We start from the raw sequence: 19039 nt of genomic DNA on the forward strand, positions 1-19039 counted from the left end.
AACATTATGGCCCCAATATCTTGGTTTTCAGCCATTCGATCCTGCTGATAGCTTAGTGCTTTTAAGGAAATACTGAGCAATTTCAGCAACTGGACATGGAGGTTCTGTGTTTCCCCAGCAGAACTTCTTCCTCTGGAAGAGTTTTTCTAATGATGCTCCTGTTGCAGAGTGGGTCCAGCTGAGTGCCCCAGGCAGGAGTACTGGTTGAGTGTGTGCACTGAGGTGGAGCAGGCTGCTGTGCCAGCCCCTGTGCCCTGCAGTGACAGCCCCTGTGCCCTGCAGTGACAGCCCCTGTGCCCTGCTCTGTGTCCCCCAGGCCCTGTACGGCACCACGTCCGAGAGCGCCGTGTGGCGCCGCTGCGCCAACTACGTCAACGGGAACATGGAGAGCGCCGTGGGCCGGCTCTACGTGGAGGAGGCCTTCGCTGGGGACAGCAAGCACGTGGTAAAGCTCTCAGCCACCAAAGTGGCACTTCATCCCCACCGTGTGCTTCCTGACACAGCTCTGATTGCACTCCTTATGACAGTGTAGTCAAACCGGGGGTGGTTTTTAAGTTTTTATTAAAGCATTCATAACGGTTATTAGAAAGGTTTAAAAATGCCAGTTTTTATTAGAGTGCCGTGTGGAATGTGAGGATTGCAGGTGCCCAGCTGGAGGGAGAGAGGCACCTGCCTGCTCTCCGAGCCAGTCCATGAATGGGCTGTGCATAAGCCAATCCCCACATCCCAGGAGCAGCACTCTCTGCTCTTTGTGACTGACACTAATGCACATCCTGCCACCACCGGCCACAGGGGCAATTGGTAATCTCTGCTTGCCTTCAGCCACACAGAAAGGTCCTGAACATGGACATGAAGGGAAGCCTTAGTTGACTGTGATCACCACTGGAATCCTGGTGTGAAACAACCCATCTTTGGGGTTGGCACAAACACAACAATTCCATCAGATGTACAAGATCCAGCAGGGCAATGTCTAGCAGGTTTTGGTGACCTGAATAACTGAACTGCATTGCCCACCATCTTACTCTGTGGGTTTGTAACATTCTGATGGTTTTTTCCAGGTTGAAGAAATGATTGCAGATATACGTGATGTTTTTATAAAAACCTTAGATGAACTTCCCTGGATGGATGCAGAGACCAAAAAGAGAGCAGAACAAAAAGTAAGTTCTGTCTGAAATATTGGTATATAAGTTCTATAAAAATCAGTATTTCAACTATTTGTCCTGACAGAAAAAATAAGCAGTAACTTCTATCACTGTATTATAATACAAACACAGTTATAGTTGTGCTTCAATAGGCACAGCAGCTTAGGATTCCATGGGAAGGGGCCTCTGGAGATAGGCACACAAAATAGGAAGAATCTGTATACAAAATTAAGACCTTTCAGGCAAATCAGTGATTAAGGAGCTAGATAATGAATATCTACAGGAAAACAATACTGAAAATGAGAAGGAATGATTTCTGGTGATTTGACCAGCTATTATGAGGAACAAGATAAAACCCGTAACTTGTGCTTTCAGTGAATAAAAAATGTAAACAAAACCTATATAAAATTAACATTCTGCAGTTTCTGCGGTGGCTTCCATATTGCTTTTCTTGCATAATTTCATATTTAAACCCATGGCTGGATGTGTCACGGATATCAAATTCCCTTGTCCCTAGGCGATGGCAATTCGGGAGAGGATTGGTTACCCCGATGAGATCGTCACAGATGACAACAAGCTCAACAGCGAGTACCAGGAGGTAAGTTTGCACAACAGGCAGGAGAATTAGAACAGGGTCTTCAGAGAAGGAAGTGTGCTTTCCTTGCCCCAGCGAGCCTGGTGCCCGTGCACAGAGCAGGGGAAGGGAGGAGCTGTGACCAGGCAGGCTGGTAGGGCTGAGCCAGCACAGGATGGGACAGCTCTGATGGCATTCCAAGGACATGGCCACGTTCTGGAGGGATTATGTGAGGACAGGCATGGAGCCCGTGGTGTGCAGGGCAGCATTCCCTCTGGCACTGGGTGCAGTGCATGCACAGGCACGGAGCTGACTCCAGTGTTTTGGCTGAGGTGGAACTGCTCCTTTCCAAACTGGCAGCTGCTGGTTTGCAGCAGGCAGCTCCACAGGTTAAGGTCAACACCAACAGTTGCTGAACTCCACTGAAAATATGTATAGAAAGAGAAAATTCGGAGCTCTGGAAAGAATACCCAGCTGCTAACACAGATGCAGCTACAGTATCAACTCTGTGATGTAGCAGAGCTCTGCAAACCAAGGGCCAACTGTACATCAGAAAATACTCTCAGAAATGTGTTGCTTAGCTCATCATGCTTAAGACTAGATTTTCCTGATCCATGTGTCTTTTATCCCAAATCAGTAACGCCACCACTAACTCCTCTTCCCCTTCTTTTTAGTTGAACTACAAAGAAGAAGAATACTTTGAAAACATTATTCAAAATTTAGTATTTACCCAGAAGAAAAGGTTGAAAAAGCTTAGAGAAAAGGTGGACAAAGAGGAGTAAGTACTTAATAATACTATGTCTGGTCTTTCATCCAGTTGGCACAGGAGAAGGTCCCAACTTCAATATTCTGTGATTCTGTTACACGGTTTCTAGGCTTATTCTATCAGTCACTAACTTTGCCATTAACAATTGAAATACTAATGGATATTTTTCTGGTGTTACCAGGTGGATAAGTGGAGCTGCTGTTGTCAATGCTTTTTACTCAGCAAGTAGGAATCAGATAGGTAAGGTTTACCAATTTATTGATGCCCAAATTATCTATATTTTATGTATGTATGTATGTACTTTCACCATCAGGAAGTGAAACAATCTTGATGTTACAAATCTGAGTGCAAAGATTCCTAATGTCAGCCTACCCAAAACCATCCATGGCAATAGAAAACCCCGTCCATTCTGGCTAAACCACGTGGAGCCCCCAAGGTTTGTCATGTTGTGAACCATCCCAGCTCCCTTCACAGTGCTGCAAGGCTCGCAAGAGCCACAAAACATTTCACAGCATTAATTATGCTCCTCGATATTTCTGTCACGTCCATTCTGCAAACAGTGTTTAAATTTTAGTCATCCAAATGTCACAGACTGCAGTGTCCTTTCTAGGCCATCAGTGAGGTATTGTGATCCACCTGTAACTCCTGAAAACAAATCAAAAAAAGAGGAAAAACCTTGTCCTGCAGGGCTCTGCACAGAAATGAAACAAGATTATTTCCTGATGTGAGCATTTAGCTCTTTGCTGAACAGTTAAAACAAAAACTTCCAGAAGGCTTTGTTTCAAATAGCTTTGTTCAGTAATTTGTAGGAAAGGAATCATGATGTGCAAGACTGAAACTAGTGACTGGCAGTTAATGTGAGTCATAAATTCTTACCTCATCCTTTAACTGTGGCATGCACAGGATAATTAAAGCAGTCTGATCTTTAGAGTGATGTTTGAATTAGCTTAGAACTAGACTTTAACAACCCCTCTGAAGAGCAGTTCAGTGTGATGTGCAGGGCACTTGGAGCCGTGTCAGGCCCTGTGGGTGTGGTGTGACCTGCACGGCACCATCAGCAGGTCAGGGCATGAGAAAACCACCATCCTCCAAGGTGCAGCTGAGCTGCTGCTGGCAGGAGTCCCCGTGTGCCCTCAGGAGCACCTGGGCTGCACCCCCTGAGCCCCATCCCGGGGCACAGCCTCCACAGGAGCAGCTCCCGAGCTGGCCCTGCCACCCCGAGGCTCCCACACTGCTGATCCCATCTCTGCTTCCTGATGGCAGGATAGAACACTGGGACATTTCATTCCACATTTCCTCCCACAGCAAACTAGCTCTGCACTGGGACTGCTGTGACAGCAGAACTGCCTTATTTCTAACCTGGTTAGTATTTTCCGGTTTTCCCGTGGTTCTTTCTCGTCCTGAAAGAAAGCCCTAGAACTGAACTGGATTTATATTGAAATGCAAGAAGTATCAATCTCCTTTCTTTTGCTGTGTGAGAACTGTCACCCAATTCCTTCTGTCTGTTTAAGTTGTGTAGAATTACATCCACCTCCTTCCCAGGGAGAATTAATACTTCATACTGCGGTGGCAGCAGGGAGACAGGAAAAGGCCTTCAGCAGATACTAAGTGGAACTGAATATTTGATAGTATTTTATTACTCTTAATTTATAAAACGATCAGAATTGCAACATGGTTTCTTTTTAAATGAATTGTTTTGTAGAAGCCTAGAAAATGAGCAGAGAAGTGGGTAAAAGGAACCGCTTTGTTCCAGTTCTTTTATTGACAGCTTGGCCTATTTTTATTGATTCTAGTGGGAGTTACTTGTATTTTCAAGGGAAGAATAAATTCCTGTCACTGAGATTGATTTGTGATGGAATGATCAAATAATTTATTCTTCTTGGGGGACACCCTCCCACTTCTCACAATGTTGTGAGGTTTGTTTAATGATGAGACAGAAGTCTGTGAATGCTAAGTGATGTGAATTGGAGCGAACTGCCTTTTCCTGCAGAGCGAAATAGTAACAAAGCAAAAGCTGGTGGTGACTTTGGAAATGTGTGAAGAGGGGAGTGGTCCTGCTGCTGTGCTCCCCCTGTCCTACAGCACTCCCCTGTGCCAGTCACTTGTTGCTGCCGGGGGAGCCGAGGGAACAGGGTGGTTTTGGTTTGCCCATGAGGGGGGTCTGGCCCCACCGTAGCTGCAGGATCACCAGGCAGGGCCTCGATAACTGTGCTGTGGTTTTGTTTTCAGTCTTCCCTGCGGGCATTTTGCAGCCCCCGTTCTTCAGCGCCTCGCAGCCCAAATCCCTGAACTACGGCGGCATAGGAATGGTCATCGGGCACGAGATCACACACGGCTTTGACGACAACGGTGAGACACCGAGCGGCTGGGGACAAAACAGTGCGGGGTGGCTCACATGCCTTAGTGCTCAGTCCTTCCAGGGAGCACATCACAGGGACACGGATTTCCATATGTAAGGTCAAGGCTGGATGTCTGCGGCGTTACAGGATTGCTCTCCCAAAAGCACACTCCGAAGTCGCACCGCTCCCCTCCTCAGAGCACCGAACCCTCTTTTCTTGTGTAAATAATCTTGTTTAACGTACTGTTACAGGCAGGAATTTCAATGAGAACGGAGACCTGGTGGACTGGTGGACTGAGGAATCAGCACGGAACTTCAAGGAGCTGTCGCAGTGCATTGTGTACCAGTACGGGAACTTCTCGTGGGACCTGGCAGGCGGACAGAACGTAGGTGCTGGTGTTACCGTGTCTGTCTGTGGAGCTGCCAGCGCTGCTCTGATGGCACAGCACTTGCAGTGCTGCACAAAAGGCACAAGAAGTTATTTCTCTCAGTTCCACTGGCTGGCTTCTTCCAGCCTGACAATATATTCCATCACGTAGGACAGGGAAGAAACTCTCAGCCCTGAGGTTTTCCCAAAACATGTGTTGAAGTGTGGGAACTCAGAGGGAGGCCAGTAAAAATAGAGAAGAAAATTTCAACATATTTTTCTGCCCTTTTATTCACGCATTAAATTCAATCAAAGGATGATTCTAGATTTTGCAGCTTTGACTTATCATAAATCAATATGTTGGACTAAAGGTTAAAATATGTTTTTTAAAAAAATAAAATTAGGGATTTCCCATTATGAAAGCTTCATCATCTTTGCTGATATTTGACTGACTTAGGAAGAGCTGCTAAATAGAGATCTTCTATGTATCTGGCTACCAAGAAGCTACTATACAGAAAAATACCTTCTAGCAGGTTTGCTGCTGTCTGTTAACAGACAATTTCAGCAATTTGGAGTTTGAATTTTAACTTGTTCTACAGACTACAGATTCTGTCCACTTCCTCTAACTGGAACTGTGATAAGAAACTGAGGATTAAAGGCGGGGAAAAAAGAGGAAGAATAAACGAGCAATGACTAAGTAACAGAAAATTTAGGTAAGAGATACAGAGTCTAGAAAGTTGCTTGGAGGGGAAGGAAGAGGATTAGAAAAACAACAGTATCTCAAAACATGGATTTTGAGACAAGGGACATAAAGACTTCTCAGAGATTTGAACATAAGCTTCTGCTAAGATTATGGCCAATCAGATTTTAAGGTAATTCTTGCCTTTAGAAACTGGAAAATGCAGAAAGTTTGGTGTTACAGGTCCTGGATGAGCTTTTTTTTCAGAAACCAATACTTTTCCTTTCTATTTTACAGCTGAGTGGAATCAACACACTAGGAGAAAACATTGCTGATAATGGGGGTGTGAGACAAGCATACAAGGTAAGAAGTATCCATCTCTCTTTTTTAGCTGAAACTGTCAGAGATTTAGAAAATCAGTTTCCGAGCCTTGGAAGAAGAAACACAATTTCCGTGTTAGGGACCATCAAGGCCTGGATTAAAGCTACTGGCTGGCTGTGGTGTTCCTCTCATCCTGTTAATCATATCAGGCTACACATTACCTGTTCCTAGGGAACTCTTTCTCAATTTTTTTCCCTTTGTGAATAAGCAATGCGTGGAATGGAAACATTCCCTGCCTCACACTTGGACCATGACCCAAAGAAAGTGCTGATAACAGCAGCTGTCTGCCTCTGGCTTTTTCAGCAGCTTTTTCATGCCAGGAAGGAGGAGCAGAATGACTTTCTTCTGACCCATGAACATGGACACTTTGCTTTTCATATTGTACAGGCGACTTGGGCCCACTGTACTGGTCCCAAGATGTCAGAGACATCTCTGGACTCCCTGCACTAAGCCTTCCATGGGAGCTGGAGGCTTTTTGGCTTTGCTTTCCTCCTCTTCCTCAGGCAGCTGCTGGACTCCCTAGGCTGGCCCCCATTGAGACTGGCAGTCAGAGAGACACAGGTTCATTCTGTGAACATGGCCTGGAAGAGGGTAGTGAGCCAGCTTCTCTATCAGCTTTCCTTGTTATTCACAAATCTGATGGCTGCAAGCCTCACCAACATGATCCTCCTTCTCCTTCCCTGAACACCTTCTACTGTGGCAAAATACTCAACACTTGACAACTGAGTGCTCAACAAAGAGCCCCTGGGATGCACGGGCCAAGTCACGCTTCTCCAAGTTCTCACTGGAAATGGACATGTTTGAGGGCAAAGACAGTTATTAATGAGAGTTTAAGGAATGATTTGGAAGCCTAAAAGAGGCATCAGGCTTATTAGATTAGTCTGATCTTCAGTTAGTGGAATATTTGTGCAAAGTACAAAGCCATGAAAGGGGATACGCTTTCTGAAAGGAATGGGAGTAGCCAGAAAAATTAGGTCAGAAGTATTAAAAATTATTATGACATCATATAAACAGTAAAAAAGGTCCAGAAGGAATCCTGAGAGGTCAGTGTTCCACCCCCCTCTCCATGCAGGTAGAATCAACCCCTTCTGCAGGGTTCCAGCCTCCCACAGGAGCATTCCCAGTGCCTCCCGTGGCACTCCCCGTGCCACGGGCTGCCTCCAGCAGTGCAAACACAACAATCTGCTCCTTTCTCTCCTGTGACCTTTCACATATTTGAAGACTTACATGCTTCAAGGCCCAGACTCCTCTCCTTTAGACTAAACAAACCCAATTCTTTCGATCTTTCCTCATAGGTCATGTTTGCTAGACCTCTGCTCATTCTTGCTGCTTTCTTCTGGACTGTCTCCAGTTGGGCCACATCTTTCCTGAAGGGCAGTGCCCAAAACTGGACAGAGCTCTCCAGCTGAGCCCTGGCCAGCGCCAAGGGGAGTAGCAGGATTACTTCATGGATTTCACATAAGCCACTCCTGTTTACACATCCCAGTAGGACACTTGCCTTTTTTGCAGCGCTGTGGCACCGCTGGCTCCCGTCCAGCTGTTATCCATGGAAACTTCCAGAGCCTTTTCCATGGACCTGCTATCTGCTCATTCCTCAGCTGCGCTTGGGCAGTTGATTGGCTTTGGCACTGACTTCAGGCAGAACATTTCTCCAGCATCTTTCATCAGTGATGATACACTAACAACATATTGTTTGACACGTCTCCATAAGAAACACGAGAGCAGCTGTTCTTACTATGGCAAGGCTTTAAAGTCTTCTGCAATTCACTTTAAAAAAAACCAAACCCCAAAAAACCCACAGTGGAAAGAATCTCTTTTTCATAATGCAGCACTAGATAATTAATAGCACAGTACTAAGAAATGGCCCTGTTGTCTTCTGCTTCAAGGTGGCACTTGTGGGATGGATGGCCAAGGGAGGCAACAATAATTGTGTCAAATAATCTGTGCTCCTCCTTGTCATCGTTCGATTTTGACTGGAAAAATGCTGGAAGTGGTAACATCTCTACTCACTTCATTCTACAGGCTTATGAAAACTTTGTAAAAAAACACGGAAAAGAAAAACTTCTCCCTGGTCTCGACATGAACCACAAGCAGCTGTTTTTTCTGAACTTCGCACAGGTATCCTTTACTCCTTGCCTGAGGGCTTTGAAAACCACTTTAACAGCATGTCAGAACAGGCTGACTCCTGTGGGCTAACTAAGACTGGCAGAGCTGCAGAGCTGAGCAGTGTTCATTGCAAAGCAGTGAAAATAAAGTCTTCTTGGGTGATTTTTATCATCCCTAAAGAAATTAATCCAGCCATGCATAAGCCTGGTAGGCAGGGCCTTGCGCCCAGGTGCCTTTGTCTGAGGACAATGATGTGGGTTTTTTTTTAACAAAAGACACCCTTTTTTCTCTATGTTCTGAGGTGGAATTTATTCCCATGAACATTAGGCGTTTCATGGTTAAATGACAGCAGGTCTCTTCCTGTAAAATCTTAGGCTAATGCTGCTTTTCTTTGTTGCCTGTGCAGGTGTGGTGTGGAACGTACAGACCGGAATATGCAGTAAACTCCATCAAGACAGACGTGCACAGCCCAGGCCAATTCAGGTCAGCAGAGCCAAGAGCCCCCAGTGCAATGCCCAGGTGTAAGAGCTCTGCACCACGGCTCTGTGTGGTGGGACTGAGGTGCCCAAGGGCTGGGCTGCCCTTCCCAGGGAGGTTTCACACACATCTACAGGCAGAGCACACTGGGGCTGCTCGGGAGGACACGGATGGGCTGGGCTGTCCCTGTCCCCTCCAGCACTGCCCAAACAGACAAAGGAAAGATGTGGGATTGTCTCGTCCTTGAGAAGATCCAACTTAATTCTGCCCACACTGTGGAGCAGGTGTGACCAGTGCCTACCACAGGACACACACCCCATCACCTGGCTGTCACTGTGTGACTGCTACTGCAGAGTCCTAGTGACTGTCTGGAATCCAGGCTCATCCACAAGTCCCTGGCCCCTGCAATAGCCCTGACAGGGTTCTTACACACCAACAGCACAGATGAACTTTTGTCCTGCACTGAAGTCACAGGTAGATCAGTGGGAGATCACGGCCCCTGTCTCTTAACAAACCCATGTGCTGTGGTACAATAGCAGATGTGCATTTTGTGTCTGGTGTGCTCAGCCAGCCTCCCCAAGATCCGCTGGGCTCAATTCAGTAGAGCCATGCAGGAGATGTGGCTGCTCAGGTTGCAAGCCTTTCAGCCAGACTAGGATCTTTTCTTTTTACATGAAGTCAGAGCAGCCTATTCATCAGCAGTGTACCAATGTGCTCTGACAAACCTGTTTGCTCCGATGCCACGATATCAGTGCTAGTGCAGCCATCACAGCATCTGCTGCCTCTGGAAGGCTGAGTCATCTCCAGGCTCCATGTCCACGATAGCCAAGTTCTCTGCTGATACAATCCACTACATTAATTCCAGTATCTTTCTTTCAATGGCTTTTCACCAAATCTTGTTTATCCCACACACTCAAATATTTCGTGAAAGCAGTGACTGTTCCCTCAGTGTTCCTGCCTGGGTTCATTGTGGGTAGGTTGTGCTATCTGGGATCTCTCCCAGAGGCAGTCTGTGCACCAGCTCCTACAGTCATTCCTGTCTGGTCTCAGTGCTAATGAGGCTCCAGAGGCTCCTCAGAACCTCAGCACATCTGATTTGGATGAGGCACAAGGCCTTTGAAGTTGACTAGTTCAGCATCTGGGTGTAACAAGCTGTGTTTGTGTGCACCCTGATCCACCACACTGTGCTGTGCTGTCTGTACCTCCTAGGACAGGCTATAAACTCTATTTGCAGTGATACAAGTGTTCATGAGAAACCAGACAACATTCTTGCAATGGGCAGTCATTTACAGGATGAGGCCCCCTAAAAGCTCTAAACCAGAAAATATTTCATGAGACATGCCCACAAAATGAGCACCCAGTAACATGTAACGCAAGTGTCACCAAGGCTCCCAATGTTTTTCCATTATTATTTGGGGAGCGTGATGAGCCTTCTCAACACCTGCTCCACTGACTGTGGGCTGCTTCTCCTGACAAGTAGGACAGGCAGCTCCTCATAAAAGTTGTTAATTGCAGAGCATCCCATTTTAGCAGTTCTAGTTCATTGGAGCAGTGAAGCGCAGCTAGATCACCAAGATGCAGGAGTTTTTTGGTAACCCTTTTCCTGTGCCATCTCCTGTTCCACTGCTGGCCCCCAAGACCAGGGAGTCACTTTGGCCTTGTAGAACAGTTGAAGTGTTGCAGGTGTCCCTGCTGAACTTCACCTCAGCCTCTGTGGGCACACCCTGGTTCTAATGATGAACATAATTCTCAGAATAATCATTAATTACTCAAAGAAACGGTTCTTTAAAGAACTTCTGGGCCACAATCAATGTCCATCAGTATCTGTATTTGACCTGTTTCCCTGCATAGGTATGTGCTGCTGTATTCCCAGTCCTGAAGGAGCAAGGGACTCTGAGCAGATCTAGTCACACGTGTTCACAATTACACGTATAAAATCAGCCTTAACTGGAATGGCCTCGTACTCACTCCCCATGTTGAGTTGAAAGCCATTGTTTGTATGAGTCTTTTTGCCAGGAAACTCATTCACTGGAAAATGCGTGCAGAACACCCAGAGGAGCAGCATGATCTCAGTTTAAACTTGGTTGGTGTAAAAATGTACATGAACATTCACTGACGAGTTACCACCACAGCCCTTGACCTCAGGGTTCTTGTTTTCCCTTCACCAAGAAACTCATCAGCAAAACATAGCTGAAAAAATCCTCAGTGAAAACTATTGACAAGCAAGAAATCTGTTCCAGGTGAAAGAACTGGCTTGTGAGAGCCAGCCGTGAGGAGGGGACAGGTTCTGTATTTTGGGGGTTGCAATAGGGGCAAGATGAACTGAGGGAGAAAACACAGGCAGCCCTTGAGGTGAAATGAAGCAACAGTCAGAGCCCAGCAGCAGGGCGTTCCCCACACTACAGTGAGGTGACACAACAAAACCTGTTACAAAATCTGGGTCATGTTGACTGTTTCAAACCAAGGCCCCCAGCAGTGACAGCGTGTTGCTTTGTTGCTTTGTTTTAAAGGGTCCTGGGATCACTGCAGAACTCCCCCGAGTTCTCAGAAGCCTTTTCGTGCACCACGAGAGACAACATGGATCCTGCCCATAAGTGCCGCGTTTGGTGACGGACTGCAGACCTCACATCTCAAGGAGCTTTCCAGGAAAAGAGACGTTCCCAGTTGATTTTGAGAAGGGGAGGAGGGAAGAGACCTGAGGGGAATGCGCTAGAGACACGGCTGTAATCCCCGGTAAACATGCAAACGCAATCATCACCCATGCCGGCACGGAAGAAGGACTAAGGCAGCGCTGGGCTGCCTGGCTGCTCCTCCCCTGCAGGACCCAACTCACCTGGCCGTGCACAGCCACGCTGCACCGGAGTTCTGACCCTGCCCACGGCCAGGCGCCTTCTGGACTCATCTTCACATGCCAAATACAACACACCATCTCCCCCCGGTGGGTGAATGCAGGTTTGAGGTCAGGGGAGGAAGGGAGTTCTCAGTAACACACATTTTAGCCATCGTAACACCACAGAGAGACGACAGTTTATATATCCCGGTGTCAGACTCTGTACCCTCTGCTGTGACGGCAAATCTGTTCTACCAAATGTTTTCATTTTTACTTGAAACCATTTATACGAGAGGAGTCCAAAGACCGGCTGCACTTAAGTAATTTCTCACTAATTACTCCAGCGTGTATTACCTGAAGTCTCTTTTTACAACAGTTAATTTACAGCTGCCCAGCCCCACGGAAATCGTAGGTAATTTATTAATTTCTGTACCTGTAATCTGTAAGATTGTGATCAAAGACCCTTTCACCATTTTCTAAGCTTTCTCTTGCTTTCTCTAAAGTTGCTCTTTTTTAAAGTTTCTAGTAATGTATAAATCATAGTTTTTATATTTAAATCTTGAGCTACACTTTTGACTTGAAGTATTGTAACATATTTTATCAGTGGCTGCATAGAACTGGGAAATTGGACTAAAGTATGGTGTGGGGCAGTAGGATAAAGCCTTCAAAACTGAGTTCTCCAGTGGAGGGCACAAACACTGCGGTTCTCAGGCTGACTCAGTGCTCGGGCTCTGATCCTGCACATAACTTGTACGTGTTCTGATCAATGTCAATCCTCACATCAGGAAAGCTGCACAGCTGATTGCAAGAGTCTGAAGGAGCTTTAAGAGGGTAAAAGGCTTTAAATCTGCAATGATATGTATTAAACATCCTCGTGCAGATTGCAAAGGAACTTACTGCTTTGTTTATCAAAGCCAAGACATTTTCAAACCAAGTACCAGATACCTCAGATGACTGCTACAATAGGTCTATTTAAAAACCTATGTCCTTTTAGCTTTCTGAGTTTGTCATCTGATCAAAACATTTTGATAATAAACTGAAATTATGAGCCAAATGCAGTGCGTGTTCTTCATAGGAATTATGAAAATACAAAATGAAAATTCTCTGCAAATAAATGCCTGCGCTTGCCCCTGAGCCCCGCAGCTCAGAAAACACAGACCACAACAAACAAATCCCTCTCACAGCTCCCTGGATCGGCTGTGCGCAGGAGAAGGGAAACCCAGAGCTGCTCTCTTTTCACACAGAAACCACCATTTCACACAGGAACCAACATTCCGCTAGCTTTGCACAGAACAAGGACAAAACCCAAGCCTCCAGCGCTCGGAGGGGGCAGGAACGGGGCAGGAGACTGAGGGAGAGCAGGGCCGGACCGGCCGCGCACAGCTGAGGGGGCGGCTGTGGCGGCGCCTCCCGGGCAGGGCTGCGGCAGCGCGGCCCCACACACCCACCCCGCCCGGGGCTCCTCCTGAGCCCTGCCCTTCCCGGGCTCCTCCTGAGCCCTGCCCTTCCCGGGCTTCGGGGCTGCGGCAGCCCGGCCCCACACACCCACCCCGCCCGGGGCTCCTCCTGAGCCCTGCCCTTCCCGGGCTCCTCCTGAGCCCTGCCCTTCCCGGGCTTCGGGGCTACGGCAGCGCGGCCCCACACACCCACCCCGCCCGGGGCTCCTCCTGAGCCCTGCCCTTCCCGGGCTCCTCCTGAGCCCTGCCCTTCCCGGGCTTCGGGGCTACGGCAGCCCGGCCCCACACACCCACCCCGCCCGGGGCTCCTCCTGAGCCCTGCCCGCCGCGGGCTTCGGGGCTGCGGCAGCCCGGCCCCACACACCCACCCCGCCCGGGGCTCCTCCTGAGCCCTGCCCGCCCCGGGCTCCTCCTGAGCCCTGCCCGCCCCGGGCTTCGGGGCTGCGGCAGCCCGGCCCCACACACCCACCCCGCCCGGGGCTCCTCCTGAGCCCTGCCCGCCCCGGGCTCCTCCTGAGCCCTGCCCGCCCCGGGCTTCGGGGCTGCGGCAGCCCGGCCCCACACACCCACCCCGCCCGGGGCTCCTACCTGAGCCCTGCCCGCCCGAGTTGGGCCCTGCGGGGCTCCGCGTCCTCCCGAGCCGGGATTCCGGGCTCCACGCCCTCCAGATGCGGGGTTCGGGGCTCACACCCGGGCTTCGGGGCTCCAGGTCCTCCAGATCCGGGCTTCGGGGCTCCACGTCCTCCTGAGCCGGGGTTCAGGGCCCACACCGGCGTTCGGGGCTCACCCCGGGGCTCTGAGGGCCCCCGATCCGGGGTTCAGGGCCCACACCGGCGTTCGGGGCTCACCCCGGGGCTCAGGGCCCCCGATCCGGGTTCGGGGCTCTCAGGGCAGGGGCAGGAGAGGCAGCGCCCCCCAGCGGCCCGGTGCTCCCCGCGAGCGCGCCCGGCGGGACCGGGACCGGGACCGGAACCCGGCGGGCCTCGCTCCCTCTGCACTCCCTCCCCGGAGAGCCCCCTGCCCCGCCGGGGAGCTTTGTCCCTTTATCCTTTTACTCTTTGTAACACCCTTTATCCGGATGTTATCCCTGTCCCACACCAAACTCTGGTTCACAGGCAGGGGTTATCCCCACGGCTCTGCTCTGCACCAGTCATGCTCTGTGCACACCAACACCCTTAAATGGCATTATGGGCTTTGAAAGAATATAAACGTGAGCCTGGAAGTTTCCAGGATGCCACATGCAGCATCCCAAGACAGGGGGACAGACACTCTTCTCAATTCACTCCAGGAGCTGTTCAGGGGAAATGGAAAGCCAAGAAGAGGCCGTGGGCAAGCTTGCTGTCAGCTGTAACAATGTTGTAGAGGCCTGGCACTGAAGTTATCACCTCGTTTTAATAGTGTAACACCAGCATTTTCCAAGAAACCTGAATGTGCATGGTTTTTTTCGCCTCAATCACCAGCATCTTGCTGAGAGAAAAGAACCTGGCTCTCAGTCACTCATTCTCTTTTTCAGGAATGAAAGCCCCAAACCTTTTGCTCCCTTTTTACCCCGCATGTAAGGAGAGCTTCAGGCTGTACAGCTGCACCACCAGCAGATACTCGAGTGGGCTGTCTGAAGGTGGTTACAAAAGGTCACTGCAGAGTGCTCAGTGATCTTCCAGCAGCGTGGGGGATGCATATTTTCTTGGAATAATTCTCCCTTTATTACCCCATAAAACTGGCAGAAACTCCTGCTTTGTATACAGCAAGTCAGCTCGACGACATTGACGCCAGCCTGGAAAGTTATTTTGCTTTGCTCTGCCAAATCAGATCTCAGAAATCAGGTAAAGCTAAACCAGATTGTAGTGTTTACATTTTGTCCCTGTAACATTTTAATTGGAAACATTTGATTTCCAGCGTTGTGAGACACCCAAAGATCTGTTTGGGCCAGCGGGACCTTTCAGTACTCTCTCCCTCTGTGCCTGGTAAATGAAGTGAGTTGTAAAACCACAGACGTGGTCACTGTGGAGTCACAGCTGGATCAGTCTGGGAGGGCTCAGACACCGAGGAATTGAGGTGAGACCCTGAGGTGCTGCTCAGGGTGGGCTCCAGGCTCAGCGGGGAGGGATGCTCCCACTGCAGGGACCCCCGGAGGTGCTGCTCAGGTGCTCACAGGACACAGCAGCACTGCAGGCATCGGGAATCTCCAGGGCTTGGCCCCTCTCCTTCAGGACGTCTGGTGAGACTGGATCCCCCCTCCACCCTCAGTTCATTCACAGGTGTTAAGACAATTCCCAAATGGAATGTCACACTTCAGAGCTCCTGCTGACTGCTGGAGTGGCCGAGGAATGTTCATGGCTGTACTATGGTCAAATCTATTTGTGTTTCCATTCCTAAAGCTCAACAGACAGCGCCCACAGATGGAGTCAGGATGTCTGACTGATGTGCCTTCCTCACAGTCTCAAAATTATACAAACTGTGTGAGCAGGAGTCAAAAAAAGTTTCTTTCTCTATGTAACCCTATCAGGAGTCCTTAAGAGTTTTTTCACATTCCCTTAAACATTCATCTTGCTGGGGTCTTCCAGACATGCCTCTCACAATCAGTTCTCTGCTTTAACTGGGGATTGAATTATTAATGATTTCATCTTCTCAGAACTGCAGCTCTTCAGTTGAAAAATCTTCATGCTCAGAAGCCCAGAGCTGTCAGTGAAAATGCAGTGATGTGACACTCAGTTGTGATTTAAATGGCAAAGTCACTGGAAGTTCACATGGCTTATTACTGACTGGGGGAATATAATTATCTCCAATTATAATTAAAAGGCAAACCCCCCCAGTAGAAGACACTGGGGGCCCCCGGTGAGCCTGAGATTCAGACACACTCAGCTGCACAGCCCTCCCAGCCCGGGATAAGCCTCAGGTTCTCTTTTTGAAGGACATAGGATGTTTCTGTTTGATAACAACACCAAGAGATTTTCCCCATAGTAAGGCTAAAAATACTTGTCCAGGCCCCATGAGAAATTAACCCTTGCCTGTTTCTAGCAAGCTTGGAGTTCCTTAGCTGGCAGTAGCTATTTTAAAAGTTTGCTGTTCAGCAAGCAGGTATCCGACCTACCACAAGATTCCAAAAACCACTCCTTCAATTGCAAATAATCTGAGAACAGGGAAATTGGTTTGGTGATTCCTCCTAATGGAAAAAAAGTCTGCACAACATTTACATTGTTGATATTAAAAATAACTCATTTTATCCGTGTTTTAGTGATCAGAAATCTAAACTGAACTTCCATGTTCTTCTCATCGACATCACTGTAGGTTCTTCTGACCTGTAAGACACAGAAAATTCCATTTAAAAGGCTGGCAGTGCCAAGTAGGGCAGGGGAGGCTGGCGTGTGACACCTGCAGGGCTGTGTGACACTGCCAGCACTGCAGGGCTGCTGTGTTGTTGGAACCCTGGGCACTGAGAATTTCAGACTTTGACCCCCAAGCAAAAACTGCATTGGACCTGAGGCCGTGGAAGAGGCTCCAAAATTGAATGATAGAACTGGGATTGTGGGTGTGTGGTTTGAATAGAAGTGTGTGAGATCACAGGGTGGAAAACTTAGAGTTTAAGGGTTTAGAATACAGTAATGTATATATATAAAGCAAGATGGAGGTTTTAGGGCAGAGGCTGAGTCCTTTTTCACCTTCTTCTCCACGGGTCTGGGTGGGATTTTGTAACTGGGTAGAAAAATCCGCATTGTGGGCCACGGGTGGTTGGTTATTGGGATAAAAGTCAAAATAATTTAGGTGTCATTTCTTAATTGGACAGTTCTTAAAAGGCCTTGTAAAGAGATAGAGACGGCTCCATTTTTTACTTTGTTAGGTTGAGATGCCGTAGCACTCACAGTTTGTGAGACTGTGACATAGATGAGAATTAATAAATATCTGACTCCAGACAAGAAATACCATCTTGTGCATTTAGTCCCACCGCTGGCAGAAAAAGCAGCTAAAAGGCACCCTGTGTGATGCCATCACTCACCTGCCCTCCACGCAGCCTCAGGAGAAGACAATGTAGACCATGAGGGCACAGCCCAGGATCCAGCCCAGCGCCAGCAGCACGGGGACCAGCAGGCGGGACAGCGGGGCCGGGGCTGCCACAGAGAACAGGTCAGGGACACGGGCAGGGACTGAACCAACGCCACCAAAGCACTGCCTGTGGGCATCTCCCAGGGTGCCTGAGCCCTGCCTCAGGCTGCTCAGCTGGCCTAGGACAGGCCCAGAGCAGCCCAGCGCAGGCCAAGGGTCGCAGTGGGGCGGGACTGGCTTTACATAAATACATCTCCACACAACGTCAGAGTTTTAAAGACCCTTCTATCAGTTTCCTGCAAACAACACACTCTTGCCAGAAAGCAGAATAACACCCTGAGGTCCTGTTCCTTACCAATATATTACAACCTCTTACACCGCATCTTTACACAGTTAATAGAATTGCAGGTTTTGAAGGGATTAATAAATGATGTAGAACTATTCACAACACCTTGCGCAGTTTAGATCAAGCAGACAGACTCGGAGGGATGCTTAATAATTTAAGGATTGCCACATTGTTCTTCTGAAGGCCTGCACAGCAAGCCTGTCTCACCATGACACTGCACAGTGTGTCTGCCAGGGGGACAGAAGATCTGCATGTGCTGCCATGAAAATATTAAACACATAAACAACCACACAGCAAAAAAAAAAAAAATCCTGCCCGGAACCTGGGTGTCCTTTTGCCTCAGGGGAGTCCCTCACCTGTTCTATTTCATTTCCCCTGCTCTGACACCGTGTCAGGTGAAGCTGCTGGGGATGGTTTCCCTGCACTTGGCATTTCCCTGCGGGTCTAATCACAAACCCAGGGCTGGATCCTGCTGGGGTTTGTCAGATGCTGCTGATGCTGCTGACTGTGGGGCTTTGCTACAGGAGCTCCAGTTTAAACCAGGGTCAGGGGAATTTCTGGGGCTATCAATGAAAACTCAAATAAATAGTGTTCAGTGTCCTTTTGTACCTTAGCAGAAACTCACTCTCCCTGGATACCAGAGTCAGTGGTGCAAAAAACCCCAGGAGATAAGTCTTTAAAAGCTTGGAATGTAGCTATGAAGATGTATTTAAAAGTTCCCTTTACAAGTGTTAACCTGAGTAACTGTGCACACCACAGCTACAGCTGTAAATTTAAGTGAAATAAATAAAAAATTACAATAGATATAAAATGCATCTTTATAAATTGCCTTTTCTCCTTAGAGAGAGTAAAATGTGCTGACAACGGAACGGTCATTATTAAAATTTCATTTCGCTCTGCCACTTTGAGCTTTGTTGGGTTAAAATCTAAATTATTCTGCGTTCACTTGGCACTCACTACACTTGGAGCTCAGCTCCACACAGTATAACAAAAATGCTGTCAAACACAACTCATTTTACACACTGTCCTACTGTGTGAGCTAACTTGGAATGACAACTACAAAAAATAAAGAGAACAGAACTGGTAGGATTCAAAAATACAGGAGGAACCCAGGCTGTTAATAGAATTAGCTTTCAAAGTGATTACACTTTCTTACTGAAAAGTAAAATATAAATAGTGTATCAGACAAGAACACAGGCAGCTGAGTATATACACAGTGCACTGCTCAGATCTATTAATTTCAGTATATTATTGCATTCCCGTTTAATTGTGCCTCTTACCTGGTTCTGCCATTCCCCCTCTGCTAGTTTAATGGCAGGTCAAGGTTTGCCTCTGCAGTTGCTCTGAGAGCCCTGGGATGCTTTAAATAGAGCAATATTTGGAATGTGCTGCAGCTGCCTGGCTCACTGGTGCCAGGGGTTGTCTATAAGCATTCAATTGTCTAAAAAGGCAGGAATTCAGGGGTTCAAGGTTACCTCTGCCTGCTCCTCCAACTGCACCTCTGTTGCAGAGCAATCTGCCTAAAGAGGGCTCAG

The 19039-nt window shown here is 48.2% G+C and overlaps 2 protein-coding genes across 3 annotated transcripts in view; one reads left to right on the forward strand and one right to left on the reverse strand.

The window, feature by feature from the left end:
• The window catches only part of MME (membrane metalloendopeptidase), a 30539-nt gene extending 17831 nt beyond the window's left edge, over window positions 1-12708 (forward strand). For both annotated transcript variants that reach the window (XM_066193628.1, XM_066193629.1), the window contains 11 exons: window positions 317-445; window positions 1059-1157; window positions 1660-1740; window positions 2391-2494; window positions 2664-2722; window positions 4712-4831; window positions 5073-5206; window positions 6164-6229; window positions 8270-8365; window positions 8760-8836; window positions 11341-12708. In XM_066193628.1, coding sequence (XP_066049725.1) covers window positions 317-445; window positions 1059-1157; window positions 1660-1740; window positions 2391-2494; window positions 2664-2722; window positions 4712-4831; window positions 5073-5206; window positions 6164-6229; window positions 8270-8365; window positions 8760-8836; window positions 11341-11440 — 1065 coding nt within the window. In that variant the 3' untranslated portion in view covers window positions 11441-12708. The remainder of the gene's footprint in view (window positions 1-316; window positions 446-1058; window positions 1158-1659; window positions 1741-2390; window positions 2495-2663; window positions 2723-4711; window positions 4832-5072; window positions 5207-6163; window positions 6230-8269; window positions 8366-8759; window positions 8837-11340) is intronic.
• Window positions 12709-14483: 1775 nt separating this feature from the next.
• Window positions 14484-18835, reverse strand: STRIT1 (small transmembrane regulator of ion transport 1). Its single transcript, XM_066193901.1, has 3 exons — window positions 18785-18835; window positions 17112-17223; window positions 14484-16416 (listed from the first exon to the last, which is right to left on the reverse strand). Exons 1-2 carry the CDS (start codon window positions 18795-18797, stop codon window positions 17129-17131), a joined length of 108 nt encoding a protein of 35 aa, XP_066049998.1. The 5' UTR covers window positions 18798-18835; the 3' UTR covers window positions 14484-16416; window positions 17112-17128.
• Between the last annotated feature and the right edge of the window lie 204 nt (window positions 18836-19039).

The sequence above is a fragment of the Chamaea fasciata genome, unplaced genomic scaffold, assembly GCF_029207755.1.
Source record: "Chamaea fasciata isolate MVZ Bird 193981 ecotype frontalis unplaced genomic scaffold, bChaFas1.0.hap1 SCAF_11, whole genome shotgun sequence".
Lineage (NCBI taxonomy): Eukaryota > Metazoa > Chordata > Aves > Passeriformes > Sylviidae > Chamaea > Chamaea fasciata.